This window comes from Salmo trutta, chromosome 14, assembly GCF_901001165.1.
Source record: "Salmo trutta chromosome 14, fSalTru1.1, whole genome shotgun sequence".
Lineage (NCBI taxonomy): Eukaryota > Metazoa > Chordata > Actinopteri > Salmoniformes > Salmonidae > Salmo > Salmo trutta.
The window spans coordinates 45439980-45464357 of record NC_042970.1 but is presented as its reverse complement, the minus strand read 5'-3'; the positions used below and the strand labels follow the sequence as shown (position 1 = coordinate 45464357).

Sequence of the window (24378 nt, the reverse complement as noted above, 5' to 3'; positions counted from 1 at the left end):
TCAGATTTGTTTTCACATTCGCATATGTTGTAGCTTAGACTCTCTTTACATCATCATACGTTTTGTGCCCACCATCGGTTGGAGAAAAGAAAACTAGGAGTTTCACGCATTTTTTGATAATTGACATTAAAGATTAAAACATGTCATCATTTTAATTAACAAAATGTTTTTTTCAAGAAATTATCAAATAATTTGACAATCCTGTTTGTAAGCTTTCAAATTATATCAATCTCAACCGTTTACCTTTTCCAATAATGATGACATGGATGTCTCATAGCATGGTGGGTTATGCAAAACGCCTCAACTTTCAGCACCTTTATCTCTTGAATGTTTTGGCATTCGGGTCCTGTCAAAAAGTGACTGAATTTAAATGGATATACCCCTGTGTGTATGTGTTGGTTGTGACCATTTAATGCCCTCTACCTGCTCAGTACTTTACCGGCATACTTTACTTTACAGATGGACTTGACTTGGTCCACTTACCTCTCTTCCCGCCGATGGCAGATACACTCCCCGATGATCTCCTTAATCTCTGGGTCACTGATCTTATCATAGCTGGCAGGCTTCACCCCCTGGAGATGCCAGACACAAAGAACAACAATATGCAGGATGGGAAGTATATTCTACGCGATATCTCACAAAGTATGACGTAAGAAGAATGTCATGGGATATATTACACATTCGCACACTGACACTCACAGACAGAAAAACCAAAACAATCTTCCTGAAGACAAATATAAAACACATTTGTTTATTTGGATCCCCGGGTGTGACAGCTACTGGTCCTGGAGTCCACAAATACCATTTCTCACACAGTCTTGCACTGAGTCAGTGTCACAAAAATAACACACAGAGTGTGTGACCTTCGTTCTTTGCGACAGGAGTAAGACGGCTAACAAATGTCCCACCCCATTAAGAACAGACTCCCCATGGTGACATGTCGTCTACTCCACTCCAATGAGAAGTGATGAGCTGCCGTTACACTGCTCTAGAGAGGAAGGTTGTGGCAGGAAGCTCCCTGTGAAGAAATGAATGGGCTACGTCCCAAAAATGCACCCTATTCCCTATGCAGTGCACTACTTTTGACCAAAAGTCAATCAAAAGTAGTGCACTGTAGGGAATAAGGTGCATTTTGAAATACAGGCATGCTCTCCATAAGTCATAAACATCTTATTTATCCTTGTTGAAAGAACTGCAAACTATTTCTGAAAATGTGATGATTCACTTCCTTTTAAACCTCTGCACTGTACATTCCTCTGGGTTGTTGTTGTACTTCAAAAAGCACACTGCAACAACTATTTTCTTGTAAAGCAGCAGAGAGAGAATTTTGATCATTTCTCTTGGTATTTTACTTTAACTCATTTGAGTGACTGTATCTGTGCTTTCGTAGGTTTTTGTTGTAAGCAGTAGCATCTCACATCACTGTGGTAACCTTTTGAACTATATACTGAATATAGATCTTCATGGCGTTGCTGTTCGTGCTAGTAAGTAAACATTGGCGATGGCGATGAGACGGGTGACTTAGTGCTGGTGGAAAAACATACGCGCCAGCACGGTGTGGGTGATAGACAGTATTGTGCTGGACTCGCTAAACTCACGCTGGTGACTTTGCGGTAGATCTGAGCGGCGTTCTGGCACTCGGAGTAAGGGTATTCTGAGGTAGCCATCTCCAACATACACATGCCAAAGGCATAGACGTCCACCGCCTCGTCATAGTGCTCCTCATACATCTCAGGGGCCATAAACTCTGGGGTGCCTGGGAGGACAGAGGTCAGGGGAGAAGGCAAAAAGCAAACATCAAAGGTCACAAGAGTTACAGGGCTCCTCTTGAAAGAAACAAGGTTCTCTCCCTAACACACTGACACACACAAATATGATAAACATGCTAAGCTATCTCACATACTGTATACCCATCCGAAAGAGGATCAATGAATTCAGAAACAGCCTTTCAGGGATCAAGTGGAGTCAAGGCTAAAGTACTGTCACAATCCATTAAGTGCATAGTTACAGTATAGATTCCATACCATTTTACAGATGATGCGTTTACGACCCTTCCAAGCAGAGCATGAAAGAGCATGTGTAATTCCTCACCAATGACACTCTTGGCAAAGGAGGCCCTCTTGAGGGTAGCCAATCCCAGGTCCCCGATCTTGACGGAGCCGGTGGGGCCGGTGATGAAGATGTTGTCACACTTCAGGTCCCTGTGGATGATGGGAGGGTCCCTGGTGTGTAGGAAGTGGAGCCCCTTCAGGATCTGTCTACACCAGCTCCTCAGAACCTTAGGCTTCATCACCTTAAACCGCTTCAGATACCTGGAGGACAGTGGCGGTCGGAGCCATTTAAGAAGAGGGAGGATGATTCTCTCTTTTTTTTAGGAGCATGGCCTTATTTTTGTTACAGCATACTGGATGACTGTCATTCATATTCCATTCACCCAGCTCGATGTATCACCGATAGGTTTAGGCTACTGCATAATACTCAAATCCCTGTACCCATCATGAGGTTTCTACAACCTATCAAATTAATGAAAGTTTACAGCGTAAGTGCACAGGTCGAAATAATTTTGAGTAATCAAGGTGACAGACAGTGACACATTCAATACCGCCTTGCACACTCTTGCCTGTATCTAGCTGATCTGGGGTGTAATCATTAATCCAACAGTTGCAAATTAGTTTCTATTGGACAAATTCAGGTATGTTTGTCCCCGTTTCGTTACTTTTGTTTCTGTTTAAGAAATGTTTTTCAACAGAATCGGCAGAATGAATACACCTCTGATCACACGCAAACAGTTCACTTTCACAGCAGCCATATAAAAACAGCATGATCACTTTGGTTGTTGTATAAATAATTCCTTCTTTCAACTATCTACGCACTCTCCTCCTCTCACCTTTTCCCTTCATTTGTGGACTTCAGTACACATCAGCTGTCTGTGACCAGGCAAAAAAAAACGTTCCAAGCCAAACCTTCATATTATGACCGCTAACCACTACACACAGCCTACATTGCTGTAACATCATAGTCAACTAAAACTAATAGAACTAACGTGTTAGTAAACACGCTACAATCATGCGGTACAGTCAGAAAGCAGTTTAGTAGTTACACCGGTGGGCCCGGTGGCAAAAAAAAATCATAAAATCAAAAGCTTACCTTGTCTTGAAAGAGTTCCAGTGTCGGATAGCCATAGCCAGCTAGCTAACATAACATCTCTATTTGAGTAGGCTAAACTAGCTAGCTGTATTTCCCAGCTAAGTGAAAGTGAAAGTTTAAAAAATACAACTAAATATAGTTCTCTCTCCTTTTCTCCCGCTCTCTCGATCAAAATTGTTAAACTGTTATCTTTCTCTCTCTTTAAGTCAACTACTCGGTATGCACCGAAGTGCTAGCTAGCTGTAGCTTATGCTTTCAGTACTAGATTAATTCTCTGATCTTTTGATTGGGTGGGACAACATGCCAGTTCATGCTGCAGGAGCTCTGATAGGTTGGAGAACATCCTCCAGAAGTTGTCACAATTACTGTGTAAGTCTATGGAAGGGGGTGAGAACCATGAGCCTCCTAGGTTTTGTATTGAAGTCAATGTACACAGAGAAGGACATAAGCTAGCTTTCCTCCGCCTACACCATGCTGCTACCCTACGAGTGCTGCTGAGGCTAATGTAGGCCTTCATAGCAAAACAGTGTGTTTTAATGAATTATTTGGTGACATTTAGATATATTTTGTATAGTTGTATCTAAAAAGGATAACTTTAAAATGTTTCACTATTTTGATTTTATAAAATTCACTGAGGATGGTCCTCCCCTTCCTCCTCTGAGGAGCCTCCACTGCTGGAGGATGAAGAGCTGACCATTATCATCAGCAGCATCATGATTATCATCATCATAATTGTCATCATCGGCATCATCATCATCATCACGACCACTACAATCCATCTGATAAGAACAACTATCCTTCACCTATTAGTTTGCCCAATTAAGTTGTCAAACTGTGGATGAACTAATTTATACAATGAAAACTTTCCACTGACACCAGTGGAATTTCCCCTTTTGGAAAGTTACTGTTTTTCATTTCATAAGAACAGTTTAGGAGGTTTTACCTGACCTTGTTTAATGTTAAGCTCAGCAGTGTTGTGTGATGGGGAGAGAGAATGCTGCTGGTTGTGTTTGTCTCACGTTTTTAGTGTCCCTGAGGTCATGAGCTCTGTCACCAGAACGATGCACTTCCTCCCTTTGACCGGTGACTCCCAGAAGTCGTAGAAACGCACAATGTTGGGGTGTTGAAGACCCTTCAACATCTCTGCCTCCTCCTTAAACCTCTGACGCTCCGCTTTGGTCAGCTTACGGTCCTATGAGAAGAAAGGGGAGACAATGACATCATTCCAGTGTCTCGACCGTTATGGGATGGTCTAGAAACCCATGAATGTACTGTAGGACTCCTGTGGGCCATGTTTGGGAGTAATGCTATGAATTTTCCCCAAGGATTTTTTTTTTTTCAGCAGCGGTGGAAAAGGTAGCTGTTTCCATAACGCGAGTTAGCAGCTTCCTTCAGACTGCAGGCAGAGACATAAAAATGGTGTCCACGAGTTCATATGACTCTGGGTAAGTAGATAAAGGGCTCAATTGCCGAAGTGTGTCTCGGCAGAAATATATATATTTTTTTTTAAATGACTTATCTTTTGGAGCGGTGGAAACGATTTAGCAGCGGTCGGCCACCGCTGCAAAATGAATATAGGGAAAAGACTGGGATTGAACGCAAGTGTGATATTTTGAGTGAGGAAAGCGCAGGGGTGGGAATCATTCTTCTCGTAACAGCCATGTGTGAAACATGCAGTGTGATCTGGACATGATGTCATAGGTGATGTCCTCTTTTGAAAGCACGATGTTCAGTAAAGATGTCTAATTGAATGACATGTGGTGATGCCAGAAGTGGGATCAGAGTCTTGCTTTGTTACAAAGGTGTTGTGAAGCAGATATAGGCTCTACACTAAGAATGAGGATGCCTTCCACAGCTGTAGTGAGGAGAGGCTGAATGGAACACCTGTGTCTTTGGCTATACAGCCTCTGGGTGATGGAGTTTACTGTGGATCAATATTTTGGCCCTCTCCTTCTCTTTAAATAGTGAAACAGCTGACAGTAAAGATCCTCTACATCTCTGTTCCACTCAGCACAGTCTGGCAGAAACCTTAGACAACCCCGGCCTGGGCGCACGCACGCACGCACGCACGCACGCACACACAGTTTAGTCACAGCCTTGAATCATGAGACCCACAAAACGAAGGATGAACCCAAGATCTTGTCTGTAACAAGATTCATACTCCTACATACTTGTACAAACTCTTCACACTACAGACAGTATACACACACCTGTGTACTGTGTACATGACCCAAATGACCACTAAACAGTGATGGAGAAGAGGGGACCGCAGCATACAGCAATGAGAAACCGTGGCTACAGACATTTACATTACATTTACGTCATTTAGCAGACGCTCTTATCCAGAGCGACTTACAGTAGTGAATGCATACATTTCATAAAATTTTTTTTTTTCTGTGCTGGCCCCCCGTGGGAATCGAACCCACAACCCTGGTGTTGCAAACACCATGCTCTACCAACTGAGCTACAGGGAAGGCTACAGTGCACATAACCAAATACCCACTGAGAATCAGAGAGAAACGTCAAAGGGACGCAGAGGGATGCAACAATACTGAGATACTGAGTGGCAAAGACACACACACACTCTCTCTCTCAAACACACACACACTTTTTCTTCTGGGAAGCGTGTGCATATAGTGTTACAGATTTCCAGATGGCAGTAATAAAGAATGTTCACATAATGTCCATTCACCAGCATGGATTATTGGAGGAAGGTGCAGAGTCGTATTTCACCTAAAGCCCATAGCGACCTAAGCTGCCGTATATCCGTATATATCTAACATGTTGATAAACAGATGCTAGCCTAGTAAGCATGTCCTTAATTGCCCATACTGTTTCCTATACAACACATTTTTCAGGATCCTATTCTGGAAGGAGGTTAACTGGGGAGTGGGAATTGCTCAGAGCTATCTAAGGATCCTGTGGCAGTTTATGGATTCCCCCCCCCCCCCCCCCAGGCAGGGCGTGGCAGTTACAGCATCTGCCTGCCTTACTGAGCTTTGTCATTGCGAAAGAAGACAGAGAAGCTATATTAGCCCTCTGCTCTAACGGAATGGGTGAGACCCAGCATGACAGCAATGAGCTATGATATAAGACGCATAGCTTTCCTGTCCCCGATACACAGCAAGCCAGAGCCGATCACTGCTTATCCCCAACTGACCCGCACAGGCGCACACTCCCTTTCTTTCCCTCTCCCTTTTTCCCTTTTTCCCGCTCTCTCTCTCTCTCTCTCTTTCTGTCTCTCTCTCTGCAGAAGGGTGCGCTTGCATCAGCAGGTTTAGCCTCTCCAGACAGATCTGCCCAGTAACGCTCCAGGGGATAGGCTGTCGTTTAGTTTAGTATGCTGTACTATCGGCCTGTCCACATGATGTGGAGACGCGCCGAGTGGAAGGTTTGTTTGCGTGTGTGTAGAACTGTATCCTCAGCTGATCAGACACACTGGCAGCTGGCAGTTTTTCCCTGAATCATGTTGCATCATCCACTGATCCGAGACAATCAGGAGCTGGTAAGTCTGTCTGACCCAGAGATAGGGACAGAGAGAAAGAGGGAAACACATCCATATGATCAGTTGATTTACTAAATGAATGTGTACATTTGTGTATTTCTGCAGACGGCTGTATCCCTTTTGTCTTTTGAAATATTTTTAACTCAATCATCCTTATTTTGCTCTCTCATTCATCTGGCTAATGTTTCTGTATCGCTCTCTTTTCTATCTCTCTTTATATAGTGAGGTCGGAAAGTATTGGGACAGTGACAAATTGTTTGGTTGTTTTGGCTCTGTACTCCAGCACTTTGGATTTGAAATTATACAATGACTATGAGGTTAAAGTACAGACGGTCAGATTTATTTTAAGGGTATTTTCATTCATATTGAGTCAACTGTTTAGAAATTGCAGCACTTTTTGTATATAGTCCCTCCATTTTAGGAAACCAAAAGTATTTGGACAAATTCACTTATGTCTATTAAAGTAGTCAAAAGTTTAGTATTTTCATCCCATATTCCTAGCACTCAATGACTACATCAAGACTGTGACTATACAAACTTGTTGGATGCATTTTCAGTTTGTTTTGGTTGTATTTCTGGTTGTTTTGGATGTATCCAGGTCGCAATTGTAAATGAGAACTTGTTCTCAACTTGGCTACCTGGTTAAATAATGGTGAAATAAATAAATAAATAATAACAACATTTCGGATTATTTGGAGCTCAAATTGGTAAATAATGTATTGTGTCATTTTGCTGTCACTTTTATTGTAAATAAGAATAGAATATGTTTCTAAACACTTCTACATTCATGTGGATGCTACCGTGATTACGGATAATCATGAATGAACCGTGAATAATGAGGAGGGAGAAAGTTAGAGGCATAAATATCATACCCACCCCAAAAATGCTAACATCCCCTGTTATCGGTAATGATGAGAGGTTAGCATGTCTTGGAGGTACAGTATGATATTCATGCCTGACTTCCCCAGGGGAACCTAAACAATGAGGGGGCTCCAGGCTAAAACTGTTCCTAAAAAACACCAGCTCTCCGCTCCTGGGTCTAACACTGAGAAATGCTGCATCAGCTCCATAACAAAAAACCCTCTCGCCCCTATGTGTCTGAAATACTGAATATCTCTCTCTCCCTTCCATTGGCTTAGCTCCGGAACCACAACACGGACTCTGACTCACCTACCTGTACACTGAAACAGTGTATTCATAGCATTACCTAATGGCTGGCATGGTGCAAATAGTAGGTTGTGTATTGTTAAATGATCACATCCATCCATACACATATCAGTGGAACTTCTAAAATGCTGGTATAAGATCATCTCGGGGAACTAGCCGAGTCTCTCTTTCACCCGTCTCCGCTCTGACGCTAAACTCCTCTCTCAGCTCGTTTGGCGACACCCTGAAACGCTCTATGCAGCAGTACGGAAACCTCCGATTGACTGCAAATGGACCCAATCCAGAACCGACGTGCAGAAAGATGACGGTATTTTTGTTCAGTCCACTGAAAATGTACATTACAGAGTTGTATTAAACACAATGGTGACTGGGTCTGCTTGCATTTCTGGGTGGAGGGAGGGACAGGTGGTGCAAACCTGACAACCCATCGTCAAAACTGGCGTCCCATCATCAGTACTACCAGCCTCCGACTCTGTCTCGTCTGAACTAGCACCGGTTCAAGTGGTGGCAATCTACAGTAATGCTTTTAAATGCAACACATCGTTTCTGTCAGTGTGTCTGTGCAGTGGTATCTTAGGCCTCATAATAGAGTACGGTTTCATGACCAAGGCCCTCATAACCCCCCCCCCAAAAAAAAAAATCTGGGAGGAATTCAGCATACTTAATGTGCTAACAATTGCCACGTTTAGTGCAAAGTGTTATATGGGCACCTTAGGCAGCCATAAGAGCAGGTGTTATTACAGCTTCATAAAATAGTTATGCTGCTCACGTTGCAGTGTAAGAACTTATCACCAGGATAGAAATGGATTCAGAAGGATTTTTCTAGTTCTAAACAATTAGACATGATATTGGAGTTAGTAACTTCAAGTGTAAACCAAGGAGTCCTATTGAATTACCTGGAGTTCACACCAAGCAACTTCTACCCAGGTGTCTGTGTCCAGACCCTTGTAGACAGTCTTGAATGACCCTCTCCCGATCTCAGTGTCGAACTTGAGAAACCGGCCCCCGGGTGAGGTGGACACGGCTTTTATCTCGTTCTCATCCTCGTTCTCATCAATCCCCGCTTTCCCGGTGGTGTCAGGCGACGGTGCAGCTGCATCGTCTGGTTTTGGCTCGGCCTCGCTCCTCTCCTTCTCTTCATCCGCGCTCACACTCTCAGTCGCACTGTCCTTCTGCCCCACTTGGCTCTCGGTGCTCGAGCTCTCCTGGACCTGGAAAGCCACGCGAGGTCCGAGCGCGCGGGTACGGTCCACGATGGTGCGCAGGTGGACGCTGAGCATTGGAGTACTGTTGACGCATTCTGGCGCGTCCAACGCTTGGTCGTCCGCGTCGGAAAACCACAAACTTCTGCGAATAAACCTCTGACGGACCAGTCCCCGGTAATCCGATAAGGGGTACGCGCTCGGATCGCTTGCCCCTCTCTGCGCTGCAGTTTCCATGTTGTTGACATTCCGCTCTCCACCGTTCTCATAGATACGGATGTTCGCGTTGGTGTCAGAGTCTAAATTGGGAACCGAGGAGAATGTCGATCCAAGTGGCGCGTCCGAGCCCGAGTCATCCCCGGAATCCATCCCCGGGAAATATTTAGACACTTATCGGTGACATTCAGAGGCTACTGCTTTCATGGTCCTTCCCCAGCAGTGAGGGTGTGCATAGGCTACCTGCAACGTTCGCATGTACTGACGCAGTTAGGCAGCTATACAATCCCTTAAACAATCTCACTTGAGATATCTTAGCATATTTATAAAACGGCAATTAATAACGACAAACTCTTAAAACAGTCGCAATGGTGCCACCGCATGATTTAATACGGCTCATCTTATCACGAATCAAGCCAGCCAGCCAAACAGCCAATTGAAATGTTGCATTAATACATTACAATTGTAATTAATTGCTATCATATGCAGTTTCGGTAAAGCCTTCGTTTATTGCGACTTTGGTTCATCAACTGATCGAATTGGTTACAGTGTAGGCTGCAGAACTCGTAGAAGGTAGAACTGCTACGATGAACACTCACGGTTGTCGGGCAAGGATAATTCCCTGTCTCTCTCTAATCACTCAAAATACCCATCACATGCAACTGTCAGGTGAGCAGCTGTGACCACTATAATCGTAGGCTAGTCGATCCAGTAGCTGTTTATTGCGCATGTATTACGGTTATTTATCGATTGAAAAGCAGAATGAAGTCAGGGAAGTGTGACCTCCACATCAGAGCATCGCCCCCATTGCATCGCCCCCTATGCGCAGCACTCCGCTGGGGGGGCAGTTCCTCTGTTGAGCGGTGTCCGGGTGCGGAGTAAAAACGCTGATCAGATCAAATGGTTTGCTCACTGCGGCACAGTTTTCTCCCAGAGCATGTGCCCAGAGCATCTCACCGTTCGTTCGGACAGTATTTGTGCCATGTCTCTCTCGAATGACACTTTCTATGGTAAGGAGACAGGCCCATTTTAAGACACAAACCCACGCCCCTAGCAACAACACGCATCCAATAAATACGCACGTTTTTAGGCGCTACCTTTCAGCCTCCGTGACACGGGTTGTAATGGACCACACCACTCGCTGTGTCCTCCCATCCTCTGCATGACGCTACAGGCTCCCGTGAAGGACGAGAAGCCTGTAGGGCGCTCCCTCTGTGCCCGGCAGAAACCTGCAAATTATTTCCGAAAAGGGATTACTAGGATAATTGCCTATTCTATTGTTTTCTATTCTACTGCACTTAAATGTATAGAATATAATGGAACAGCATGCAAATGATGACTGATAAGTAGGCTAATTGCTTGTTCTTGATGGACTAAAATATATTTTAGCCTACATTCTATTCATTCGAGTTAAGTGCAGTAGAATAGAATAGAAAATAACGAAATAGAATAGATTGGAATGGAATAGAACAGCCAGCAAATAATAGCCTAAAAGTGATCCGCGATAAGTAGGCAACATGCTTGTTTTTGATAACATAATATATATTATACTCTGTTCAATAGAATACAATAGAAACATATTATATTCTATTAAACGAATTGAGTTCTACAGTTATTCAGTTCTCATTTCTCAATGGCGCTGCGCCAATCTCTGTTGAAATGAAACTTGCATGACAGTGCTATTTTTGCCCGTGCAGACTGTTCCACCTACAGGAGAGTTCTATTACTACTGCTCACGTATTCTGCCTCAGAAAATACACTGACTATACTTAAGACATTTGGGAACACCTGCTCGTTCCATGACTAACCAGGTGAACCCAGGTGAAAGCTATGATCCCTTGCACCCTTAGAAAGAAAGGGTTCCAAAAGGGTTATTTGGCTGTCCCCATAGGAGAACCCATACAAATCATTAAAATCCAAACGGAAGATATTTACACAAGAAGCAACCTAATATCACACAGTCAAACTCTCAGTCATTTAGTAAGTTCTGTAAGCTCTGTGGAACCCAAAAGGGTTCTACCTGGAACCAAAAAGTGTTCTTCAAATGGTTGTCCTGTGGGGACAGCCAAATAACCCTTTTAGGTTATAGATACACTGTTAGAAAAAAAGGTGCTATTTGATGTCACTTGTTAAATCCACTTCAGTCAGTGTAGATAAAGGGGAGAATACAGATTAAATAAGGATTTTTAAACATTAAAACAATTGATTGTGTATATGTACCATTCAGAGGGTGAATGGGAAATACAAAAGATTTAATTCCCTTTGAACAGGGTATGGTGCCAGGCGCACTGGTTTGAGTGTGTCAAGAACTGCAACGCTGCTGGGTTTTACACGCTCAACGGTTTCCCGTGTGTATCAACAATGGTCCACCACCCAAAGGACATCCAGCCAACTTGGTAAAACTGTGGGAAGCATTGCAGTCAACATGGGCCAGTATCTCTGTGGAATGCTTTCTACAACTTGTAGAGTTCATATATAATATATATATAAATATATAAATATTAGAATAAGCAATGTCGGAGTGGCATTGACTAAAATACAGTAGAATACAGTATGTAAACATTATTAAAGGGACTAGTGTTCTATGTTTAAAGTGACCAGTGATTCCATGTCTACGTACATAGAGCAGCAGCCTCTAAGGTGCAGGGTTGAGTAACCGAGTGGTAGCCGGCTAGTGAGGGCTATTTAACAGTCTGATGGCCTTGAGATAGAAGCTGTTTTTCAGTCTCTCGGTCCCAGCTTTGATGCACCTGTACTGACCTCGCCTTCTGGATGGTAGCGGGGTGAACAGGCCGTGGCTTGCATGGTTGATGTCCTTTTTGGCCTTCCTGTGACATCGGGTGCTGTAGGTCTCCTGGAGGGCAGGCAGTGTGCACCCGGTGATACGTTGGGCTGACCGCACCACCCTCTGGAGAGCCCTGCGGTTGCGGGCGGTGCAGTTGCTGTACCAGGCAGTGATACAACCCGACAGCATGCTCTCAATTGTGCATCTGTAAAAGTCTGTGAGGGTTTTAGGTGCCAAGCCAAATTTCTTCAGCCTCCTGAGGTGTGGGTGGACTATTTCAGATTGTCAGGGACGTGTACGCCAAGGAACTTGAAACTTTTCACCTTCTCCACTGCGGTCCTGCCTAGGTGGATAGGGGCGTGCTCCCTCTGCTGTCTCCTGAAGTCCACGATAAGCTTCTTCGTTTTGTTGAAGTTGAGGGAGAGGTCATTTTCCTGGCACCACTCTGCCAGGGCCCTTATCTCCTCCCTGTAGGCTATCTCGTCATTGTTGGTAATCAGGCCTACTAATGCTGTGTCATCTGCAAACTTGATGATTGAGTTGGAGGCTTGTTTGGCCACGCAGTCACGGGTGAACAGGGAGTAAGGAGGGGGCTGAGCATGCACCCTTGTGGGGCCCCTGTGTTGACGATCAGCGTAGTGGAGGTGTTGTTTCTGAAGATGTACGCAATGTGGCACCTTCATTCAGCACTGAAAATTTGATCGTTATTCTGACTCATTCTACAACAGTTATGGTGCATTTCTATACAGGATTTACCCCAGTGTTTTACCTAAAAGGCCTTTCTGTTTCCATTCGGGGGCCGGTACCCGTGTCTCACTTGAGCCCAAAGCCAGGCCACTTATACTTTTCAGCTGTCATTTACATAACAATGGCTCACAGTGAACTTTAACACCTTTTCACAAAGCAACTGTTCAGTATGAGATTATGCAGAGGTTGTTGTTGATTCTGCGCTTCACAAGTTCTCACAGTCAGTGCTATGAAAACATAATTTCCCTTGTATCCTATACAATAGTGTAACACTGGTGTTACAGTCGAAAAATAAGCATTAGGTTATTCAATTGATGTTGACATGATGCTTTGTCAAAAGCTATACATATCAGGCTTAACCCAAAGTTAGAAACAGAGGCTTGTAAATGATCAGATCAACGAGAATTTACATAATTTCATAAAAACCCTTTATTGCATATTTTATGTTGTGAAACTCTGTGGAATCTCTTGTTTCTCATTCCAAATGAAAAGGGGCTCTCCTTATAGATGAGAACATGACAATTCTGGATCTACTTTCAGTTCCTGAGCCCCGGTGTGGAGACGCCCCTCGTCGACGGGTGCTAGGCACTCTTCCTCATCTCAGTCTTTATTTCACACAGCGACAGACCTGGCGGACACCGGCAGCGAAACAACGACACGAACTCCCACAATACTTTTGGAATTTAACCCGCTTTATTTCAAATTCAATAGTTAAGAGGCAAATATGGCGACTGAAAACATGGAAATGAACGGACATGCCGACGCAGAGGTAAGATTTCTTTGGGTGAGATCACCATTGCACATACCCTCAGTGACAGTCTGTTCGATTACAGCCAAATACTGTTTCGTGGGTTTTTTAGTGAGTCTCTTATAGAACGTCTGATCATTTCGTTCTGAGTACTTCAGTCTTAAAGACAGTGTAATCTTGTACAGTAACAGCACCTACCTTGTCCACTAGGTGGATGACAGAGGTGTCATTCTGGAGATTTAAGGGCTTGTTTGTCAGAGTGGGTAAAGATGTTTCTGGCATAGGGGACAGAGGTTTCTAGCTTGGATATATGTCTTTACAAAGCAGCCATAGGTACGCATCCAGCACTGGATCAATAGGCCCAGGAGGAATGAACGTAGATAGATCCCTAAACGCACAGTGCGTTGGGACAGAAGGGTTGCAATCTCTAAAGAACAGTTTCAGATGTAATGTTCATATAAGTAGTCGAAACACATTGCAGTTGCGCGTCCTGATATTCAGGCTGATTTGTTCCTTTATGTATATTTTCGGTAAATAGTTCACAAAAGTTTATTGCACCTTACTGGCCACCTACTTGTTTTCTTTCTCCAATAAAAAATAACATTATTTGCACAATAGACACTAAGAAATATCAAAATGTTTGAAAAATAGCATTCACACATGGGGGCTGCTTCAATTTATAAAAAAAATGCCTTTTCGAATATATTCTTTCTCTTGTGTATATTATGGCTACATTCCCACGAATATTCCTTTATTTAATTAAGCTTTTACATGTGCATTTTTCTGTCTTCATAATAATAATAATAATACTATTTACTTTGTAGAGCTCATTTCCCACGCTCAATGTGAAGCTTGTTGGTGCTTGCTTCTGAGCGCAAATCATTTGACTGCTGCAGTTTGAGATTATTTATTCCCTTTTATTTAAGTAAATAAGATGATACTGGCCGTTATCTAATATTTATTTCTGATATTTTATCTTAATTAAATTGATTTATATTATAGTCACACAGTTACAAAAAAAAGAAATAACACAGAGTGTTAAAGGTCCCGCACAGTCATCCTATTTCCCAAGTAAAAAATTATTTTGAATGACCAAAACATCACCCATAATATTTGTTCACTATTATAAAGCTAAAAATTGAAGATATTGCACCTTTTCTCTCATCTCTAACAATCAGGAAGCCTGAAAGAACAGGTTGAGTGGGCTGGAAGCTATTATTCATGTCCCTGACTTTTTTTTAACCTTTATTTAACTAGGCAAGCCAGTTAAGAACAAATTCTTATTTTTAATGACGGCCTAGGAACAGTGGGTTAACTGCCTTGTTCAGGGGCAGAACGACAGATTTGTACCTTGTCGGCTCGGGGATTTGAACTTGCAACCTTTCGTTACTAGTCCAAAGCTCTAACCACTAGGCTACGCTGCCACCCCTACGCTGCCTTGACTGACAGCTCTTTGAAACACACAAGCGAACAAGCCGGGTACAAGACCCTTCAGGGGACCATGACAAAACATCCTGAGAACGCCCTAAAAATGCCCTCTGGGACGTCCCCAGGACAAACCGGGAACTACACAAAAACCTCCAGGTGACCATGAAACAACGTCCCATGAATGTCCTAAAACCATTATTGTGAACGTTCCTGGGACAAACCGGGAACTAGACAAAACCTTTGTGGGACCATGAAACAAAGTCCTTACCACTTTAGGCAACCATTTTGTGATGCTGTTCGCAGGGTTATATCTATAAAAACATTGCATAACATTTGGGATTTTAGTAGTAGTTTGCAACAAAAAAACTGCAGAAGCACGCACACACACACTCTCGCCCTCATTTAGACAGACAGACAGACAGACAGACAGACAGACAGACAGACAGACAGACAGACAGACAGACAGACAGACAGACAGACAGACAGACTGTGGGTGTGTATTGAGGGTCAAATGTGTATTTTGAAAGTCTTGCTAAAGTCAGGTTTCAAGCTACGGTTCAGGAATGTGGCTTGGTGTGAAGTCAGCTATTACTGAAGCATGGCACTTGATATACATGGGGGGGGGGGGGAAAGGCAGTGAATATTACAATATTGGATATAGTTATTACACTATTCATGGATATCTTTTACCCACAACATAATGTAGTAATCAACGCAAAAAACGTTATTACATTATGCATTCAGCATATTTATTGCATTATTGGCAATGTATTACATTATCAACATTTATTACATTATCAGTGGCTGCAGGGTGCTTTAACACTTGGCAACAGAGCATAGCCTGCCCTAAACAAAGCTTGATCACTTTTTAGGCCTATTTCAAAGACCATTGTCACACGAACCTTGGGACAATAGGTCAGGGTTTCTACTACAAGGCCTACAGCTAATCAAATAAACTCATTCATTCTAGTCCAAAGTGCACCTGTTGAGGATTAGGTGTGAGACCATCATTTAATTTTTTTTTTATTTAACCTTTATTTAACCAGGCAAGTCAGTTAAGAACAAATTCTTATTTACAATGACGGCCTACCCTGGCCAAACCTGGACGACGCTGGGCCAATTGTGCGCCACCCGATGCCGCTCCCAATCACGGCCGGATGTGATACAGCCTGGATTTGAACCACGCCTCTCGCAGTGAGATGCAGTGCCTTAGACCGCTGCGCCACTCGGGAGCCACAACATGGGCCCTGCCCTGACTTAGGCTACCGACAGCAGGGGAATTCCTTTTTGCATGCAACTTGGACAACACACAATTTTATGTAGCATAGTGACCAACCTTCAAATATTATGTTGATGTGTTTGAAAACCCAAATGAGGAAAAGTATCACTTTCACTGTTCAACCAAGGAGTTGATCCAACAATGTTGGGTAGCTAGAAGATGGCAATAACGAGATTTATCAATTGTTTATAAAATCAACCAAACTGTGATGCATTATAACTCAGTTATAACCTAAACACGTTTAGAGGAAGTTATCTATGATAGTCTAACAGCTGAAGAGTGTTCACTGTAAAAAAATAAATAATAATAATTAAAAAGTGTTGAATCTACATAATAAAATGAAGGCAATAGATTTACACACTATATTATTGAGTAGATGTAATGTCCTGTTTTGGATTCTAAACTTGAATAAGTTGTAATAATATGATGATAATATGATTAATGAGTTGATGTAACACAAATACTTAGTAAACCAAAAATATTAGTGTTTCAAACATTTCATGTTAAACATTGTTTAATGTATTTGATGATTTTCAAATTAAAACCCACTTTGTTGAGCACAGTGATCAATCCAACAGCAGTAAATTATTTCCCACTGGTGTGTCTTAAAGTTAAATCAGAGGTTATTCAGGGAACATGTGTTGGTGAACAGATACTAAGGGGGAAACCACCTAAGATTTCAGTCACTGCGTAAACTCCTGTTACACAACACCAAGAGGTTATAACCATGTCAAATGTGAGGAGGAAAGCAGTAGAATTCCCCAAGTCCCCACTGGTTTAAGAGTGGGGGCTGCTGCCGTCCGGTAAACGGTGTCACCATAGTCAAGAACTGGCAGGAAAGTTGACCGCACTACCCGTTTCGTTCTGTTCATGGAAGCAAGATCTAATAAAATAAATTAAAAAAGCCAACTTCAAATCAGTTTTTTGGCACTAGCTCATCATTATGTTTTTGAAATGTTAGATCTTTATCAATCAAAAACACAGAGATATTTATAGGCGGGAACCTGCTCGATAAGAGAGGCATCCAATGAGTGAATATGTAGCCCACCTGAGAAATGTTCCCACAAATTAGAGAACATATATTCAGTATGTTTTAAATCAACCAGGGCTTTCCGTAATGCAACAAATTCAGATTGCAGCTCCAACATTGCACCGACTGTTGACCAGGCTATGGCATACGTAACCGTTTTGTCTGCATACGGATGAATATTACACAATTTAATACATAGACTAATATTATTTACATAAATAGTAAAGAGAACAGGTCCCAATACCAACCTCAGCGGTACCCCTTTTATAATATTGAGGAAACTAGACTTGGCACCATCAGAAAACACAGTGTCCTGTCTGTCAGATAGCTTTCAAAACCATTTGCTAGACATTGTCCAGGCCTATTTCAGACAGTCCAGAAATACGGAAGCACAATATTGTTTATGACCTAGGGCAATTTCACACCTCTGAAAGAGTGCTATGAGCAACATGAAGGAGGTGTCCAGTCTGAGGCCGCTCTGCTCTGTGAGCAAAGTGACATCATGGCCTGGTATTCTGGAAATGACGACTAGGTTACTCCGAAAGGTCCTGATTGAACTCAATTGAAAACTGTGTGATCGTCACGCTTTGTTGTTTTTTTTAACCCGTCAGTGTTGATCTTAAACCTGTGGCTTAGACTCATTGGCGAGTCTAATTGTTCAGTGAAAAGCAACATGAAAAGAGCCCACATGTGAAGCTCACAGTCAAACAACAACAGTTGTTCAGTGGATGTACTACCGGCGTATGAACAAGGGCAGAGGCAGAGAAGAAAAAGTCAATAGAAGAGCTGAAAGGAACTCCCATCTCTACATGAGTAACAACACTGACTAGTCAGCAGTGTCTGTTCAGACCTACAATGATCTATCTGTTACTCAACAATCCCGCAGAAGAAGGGTGTCTGCCGTCACAGGGAATTACGTGACATGTACTGTATCTCAGCGCCTTATAACACTCTGAACATCAGCGGTAGAGGCGAGTCCCTCCTCAGCCCGAGAGAGAGAGGGAGTTGGACAGATAACCAGACCAAACGGAGAACAAAGAAGGAAGACGAGGGGAGGTAATGGACTACGAGAAACGGAATTTGAGGAAGTTCACCCTTTTCAGTAGGCCTATTTCTAGAACGCCGGTATATGAAACTAGCCCTCATGATCGGGAAGGGCATGCAGAAAAATGGGCAACAAGATCGAGTGAGGAAAATGGCACACACAAAACAGGGCCGTAGAAAGGGAATAATAGAGAGAATGGAATGAACAAAAGAAAGAAAGACGAGTGCAGGAATTTGAGGGTTATAAGGCAGTGAGGGAAAGCAGGCTGCTTCTCAGAGATAACTAACTGTCCAGTCATCGCTAGCCTTGGTCACAAGGAGACTTTTCCCCTCTGTGGGCTTTGTGTGTTTTCAGAGGTGGCAAGAGGCATGTGGATGTGGGCTTCTCTGTTTTACACTGTCAAATTGGGCACAAAGCACTCCTTGTTGGCTGTTGGACTGCCAGACTGTACTTCACCCCCCCAAAAAAAACTCTGTCCTTCAACCCACACAAAAACCTGGGTAATGTTTGGGTTAGGGGCCCACTTTTCCAATGACGTAACAATGTAATTACATCACCGTACAGTCATGCCCTCTCTATGCCTTTCTGAATTAGTGGAGAAAGTAAAGCAATGTAAAGCTGAGTAACCTGGCTCACAGCTGGAGCGGACATTCTGAACTACTTTCTGAAAGCTGAGACAGGACAAGATATATAGACACTGTCATGTGTTTGACCACTGAGCCAGACAGCATGACATCAGTTCTGCTGTAATGGATTCCTGGGGTTTACTCTGTTTGTAAGCATGAGTCATGAGTGGCACTCATTAGACCGGCCTTGCTTCTCTCCTCTCCTCACTGCTGTACTACACAATGTTATTACCATAGCATAGTAGCACATACTTTAGGGGAAGTGTTCCTCAGTCCTCATCATTTGATAACATTGCTATATTCTGACATTAGTCATTATCATGCTATTGATTATAGGACAATTACAGTTCCTAAATACAATTAACTTATACAACGAATGGACTGTTACTGAACAGTATTCACTACTGCTCTACAATACACTCAAGTAGTACATGTTCAGTACACACACACACACAAAACATGCTTCCGCATCACTTAAGACACAATAACACACCTCTCTGCTTTCTACATTCATATTATCCAACTTCCTCTTGGTTGACAGTTACAGTAGCTACACCCTGGTTGGGAGGAAATGACAGAGGAATCATGGCACTAGACCTCTTGTCCTCTCTAGCAGTTATCTGTGCACAGTGAGCCGGAACAATGGCCATTTCCCACAAATGAACAGCAGTCCCTGTAGAAATCCCCAGAAATCCCCTCCCACTAAAGATTATTTCACTTGGTCATTATGGGGTATTGTGTGTAGATGGGTGAGAAACATGTGCATGGTCACACTTCCTGTTAAAAGTCCCACAACACTAATTTCCCACAAACCACAGCAGAGTAACTGCAGAAATCACTAGAATTTCCCCATCTTTCCCCATCAAAACAAATGTCATTTGTCACATGCTTCGTAAAAAACAGGTGTAGACTAACAGTGAAATGTTTACTCACTAGTCCTTTTCCAACAATGCAGAGTTAAGGATAAGAATTGTTTGGTAAAAAACAGAAAGTGACACAAGGATTAAATACACAGTGAATAAAGAATACCAATAAGAGTAAAAAGAACATGGCTATATACAGAGAGTACCAGGCAATAACATGGCTATGTACAGGGAGTACCAGGCAATAACATGGCTATGTACAGGGAGTACCAGGTAATAACATGGCTATATACAGGGAGTACCAGGTAATAACATGGCTATATACAGGGAGTACCAGGCAATAACATGGCTATGTACAGGGAGTACCAGGTAATAACATGGCTATATACAGGGAGTACCAGGCAATAACATGGCTATGTACAGGGAGTACCAGGTAATAGCATGGCTATATGCATGTTAAATCAGTTAAATGCCATGTTTGCCAGTTAGTAGAAAGCTAGATTACTTAAGTCCTAACAGTGATGTGCCCGTGTTAAATCTCTGTATATCTATGTTGTACTGACGTTAAGTCTCTCTATGTCCAGGAGCCGCGTCGAGGCAGCTGGAATCGGAGGCAGGCAGACCAGCCTATAAACATGAACCGGTATGCTAATAAGAAGAGCGCAGCAGAGAGCATGCTGGACGTGGCGTTACTCATGGCCAACGCCTCCCAGCTGAAGGCCGTCCTGGAGCAGGGTCCAGACTTCACCTTCTACACCCCCCTCATCACCTTCATCTCCATATCCCTCATCCTGCAGATCACCGTGGGCATCCTGCTCATCTTCATTGGTGGGTCTCAGTTCTTTTCTACTCAACTGTATTTATCCCCTCAGAGGCAATTAAGAAAGTCGTAGTCACTCCCGTCTGGCTCTAACCAGCAAAGTCCTCTTCCTCATAATGACCGCAACCCAATAAGATCTCCTTTCTCCTGAAGAGTGAAGTCATTTAATACTTTCCACAAATCTAAAAGCATTGGGTTGGCGGAGGCATGGGCTAAAAGGAGTTTCCACCATATTTCTTGTTCCAGTCATTTCATTTCAAATTAGTTAAGGGAAATGCACACTTTGGGAGGAAGGAGGGATAATTGGGACGTAGCCACAGATTGATGAGGCATGGGGCCAAGAGTCTTTCCTGACCATGTGACCTGACAAACTCCTGACCCTATTGACGAGACATAAACACTTGGTTTATGGTGCCATTGTTTCTCCTCAGCTCCAAGAACAGATAAACTCCCTACGTTTCTGACCCTACTTTATGTTTGAACGGCTCTCTCAGCAAAATGTTATTATCTGTGTACCTGGTTATAATGTCCGTATCTTCCCTTGCCAGGGGCTCCCATTGTGTGGGTGGGAGAGTTAAAGAATGGGACCATAGGAGACAGTGTTTGTATATCCATTGTATTTCTCCTGTCAGTTGGTTCAAATGAGGAATACTCAGTTTAATGTCCTCGGGCAGAATTTGCTAATGTTACAGGAGGTGTGGCTCTGAGTCAGCATGTGAAAAAATGCTTAACTGGGCTTCAACTCTCACAACACCCACAACAACATATTGGCATTCCTTTCTGGTGAGGCATATAACTAATGTCCTAAATAGTCATTCACCTGAGTGTAGGAAATGTAAAATGCTGTATCTTCATATCACATGGTTCAATAATGATTAGTTAAATATGACGACAATGGGTATTTGATGGTTCAAAAGCCAGGCCTCGGTCTGATTATTTAAAAGTCCATCAAGCCTAGTGGTTAGAGCACAGTAACCGAAAGGTTGTTGGATCGAATCCCGCTCTGACAAGGTAAAGAAAATATGTCGTTCTGCCCCTGAGCAAGGCAGTTAACCCACTGCTCCCCGAAGACGTGGATGTGGATTAAGGCAGCCCCCTGCACCTCTCAGGGATTACGTCAAGGGGAAGAGGCAGAATGCACTTTTAGGGAATTCAAAACAGGGCCCCCAGTCTTAGAAACAACTTTTGACATAGCTCCCTCTGTTGGTTGCTTTCTATGAACTGAGGACATGCTCGGAGCCACTAAGCTAATCCGCAACGTTTGTGCTCTTCTCTTGCTCTGCAGTGAAGTGGAACCTGAACGATGAGAGCACCCACTACAAGCTGAACATTATGGAGAACATCGCCACAGCGCTCATCTTCATCATCGTCGTAGTCAACGTCTTTATTACGGCCTTCGGCGTCCAGAAGCCCAATCAAAACTATTAACCGCCCTCACTCCTTACTCCCCGGTCATCAATTATTACAGTTATAAAGGCATTATACTGGTGTTATATGCACAATACACACATATATGCCAACGTGTACCCTTGGTTGAAACCATCAAACAAGTGTTTGGTAATCAGTGTCAAATTGTCAGGTTACATAAGTTTAATAAATATATGTATTGTACATAGACTTAGAGTTAGAATACACATAGGTGAATCTTAAAGTAAATGTTTTATACCGGAATGCCATAGCTGCACTAAGCACATCACTGCCACTTTACAAGCAAGAGAGGTTCACGGATCCAGTATTCCATCAGATTCTCCGTGACACCAAAGATAATGGATCGATCCATTATGCAGGATTCCCACTGGCCTTTCATACACACGGCCAGTCACAATCTCAGTCAGGTTGACCCTTCTTCATGACGATCCTGTCACACTTCATATGTTGCTATCACTTGTGTGAACAATACATTGTTCAAATGACCAATAGTGTTAATGTATTGCCTTTACAAATATGGACATATCAGGGTTATTTTATATATACACACACTGCTCAGTGGCGATTTTTAGCATGTAAATCTTGGTGGGGCAAACTCCATTTTTAGTTTTTTGATGCAACCACAACACTAAAAAAAATACATTAATTGCATTATAACGGTGACAAACGGTGCCCACAAACTGTTGGGACAGCTTGATGTAGGCCCTAACAGCAGAGCTTTCTTTTCAGCACCATGGAGTGAATCCTTACCATCGCTACACCTGGCTATTAGCGGAGCCTCGTCCGGCGGCGAAAACAGTTCCTTCAGCCTCACTTGCTTTCTTTTTAAAACCATAGCTGACTTGCTTAAACAAGCACCTTCAAAATGGACACCGACAGAAATTCAGACAGACGTTAATTCATATAAATTCAGCAAGATTTTGAGGCCTTACCTGTACTCTTCTTTAAGTCACCACAGAGAGAGAGAGAGAGAGAGAGAGAGAGAGAGAGAGTGAGAGAAGCGGTTAGCCTACCATTGGAAGTATTTTATTAGGCCTGTGGTCTAAAAGGGAAAGGCGATACAATCACGAGGATCCACTTTTATAGACAATATACCAACGCATAGACAGCGTAACGCGCAAACAAAACAACCCTCGCAATATCAAATGGAATCACATGGGTCTTTTACTGAACTTTTTGTTGAAAACAAATATTTGAATGGGACGAGAGAGACGGTCACTGGCAAACAAACAGCCGAATGCACTCATTTGAAGGGGTGTCCACATACACTAAAGTATATCATATCTTAGAGCTGCCGTCGTGGTAACTTTGTTCTAGAAATACTCAAGCTGTACAGACCCAGCTGCTGTGTTTTTTAGCCCATTGATTTGTTGTAATGTTTGAGTCACTCAGCTATCAGATGAACACACACAAGATATGGCAAAATGTGTAGAATGCAGGAAATTAGCTTTTAAATGCCCCCAAAAAATATCACCCTCCATGGCCGCCATTTTAAAGGTCATTTCCTGTATTCCACACATTTCCCATATCTTCTGTGTGTTCATGTGATAGCTGAGTGTATAGAACTGCAGGAAATATGCTTTAAACCTGCAAAATGTTCTCTCCGCCAACAAGAGGGGTGTGAAGAGTTTGTGAACCACTGATCTAGCGTTGCAAAATGTTGGTAATTAGTGGATTTATACCCAAAATTCTCATGTTAAGTTACTGGAATTTTACAACCGGACATTGACTTTGCATGCTGCCTTATATGTAATCTCAGGTCTATGCAACATACAGTATGTACCATTACAATTTAAATGTAAAAATTGTTTTAATAAAAAAATCTAAGTGTGTATTTCATGCCTTGTTTAGACCATAAGCTTTGCCAATATACTTTTTTTTATGATTGAAGGACTTCTCTTTTTTTAAATGAAGGACCAAATCATATTTTAGCCCCACTTTTAATGCACTTTGTTGTTTGATGCACTGTATGCAGTAGAAAACTGTACTATCCTGAAATGAAGTTTGTAAATGAAAAGTAACCATTTGTCCAGATATTGTTTTGTATTGTCCACGCATAGAAAGGCTTGAAAAGAATAAATAGTGAAAAGTCATACAATTATATAAATCATAATGATGGCACTTGTTAGACAGAGACTCTGGGGAGAATCCTAACTTCCACTAAAACCACTTAGTCGTGCATTGATGTCCATTTGACTTAAATGGGAGTTAGGATTTTCTCCTCACATTGAATATATATCAGGAAGGTTACATGTGTATCTAATATTATAAATGTTCCCTACTATAAAACAGTATAACCGTTATAATCTACTTCCCCAATGAACAATATTTCCTGTCCCAAA

At 42.6% G+C, this 24378-nt stretch overlaps 2 protein-coding genes across 6 annotated transcripts in view; one reads left to right on the top strand and one right to left on the bottom strand.

The window, feature by feature from the left end:
• wnk2 (WNK lysine deficient protein kinase 2) overlaps positions 1–10335 on the bottom strand; it is a 69475-nt gene extending 59140 nt beyond the window's left edge. For all 5 annotated transcript variants that reach the window (XM_029776080.1, XM_029776081.1, XM_029776082.1 and 2 more), the window contains exons 1-5: positions 8716–10335; positions 4167–4339; positions 2092–2312; positions 1599–1756; positions 484–572 (exon numbers count right to left, since the gene is read on the bottom strand). In XM_029776080.1, the coding sequence (XP_029631940.1) occupies positions 484–572; positions 1599–1756; positions 2092–2312; positions 4167–4339; positions 8716–9390 (1316 nt within the window). In that variant the 5' untranslated portion in view covers positions 9391–10335. The remainder of the gene's footprint in view (positions 1–483; positions 573–1598; positions 1757–2091; positions 2313–4166; positions 4340–8715) is intronic.
• Positions 10336–13355: 3020 nt separating this feature from the next.
• On the top strand, positions 13356–24053 carry ninj1 (ninjurin 1). Its single transcript, XM_029776079.1, has 3 exons — positions 13356–13538; positions 20373–20616; positions 21894–24053. Exons 1-3 carry the CDS (start codon positions 13494–13496, stop codon positions 22034–22036), a joined length of 432 nt encoding a protein of 143 aa, XP_029631939.1. The 5' UTR covers positions 13356–13493; the 3' UTR covers positions 22037–24053.
• The last annotated feature ends 325 nt before the right edge of the window (positions 24054–24378 follow it).

Coding starts and splice junctions, on each gene's coding strand:
- ninj1 (XM_029776079.1), top strand. CDS start 13,494: ATGGCGACTGAAAACATGGAAATGAACGGACATGCCGACGCAGAG. Junction 13,539..20,372: donor ACGGACATGCCGACGCAGAG/GTAAGATTTCTT, acceptor CTCTATGTCCAG/GAGCCGCGTCGAGGCAGCTG. Junction 20,617..21,893: donor CATCCTGCTCATCTTCATTG/GTGGGTCTCAGT, acceptor CTTGCTCTGCAG/TGAAGTGGAACCTGAACGAT.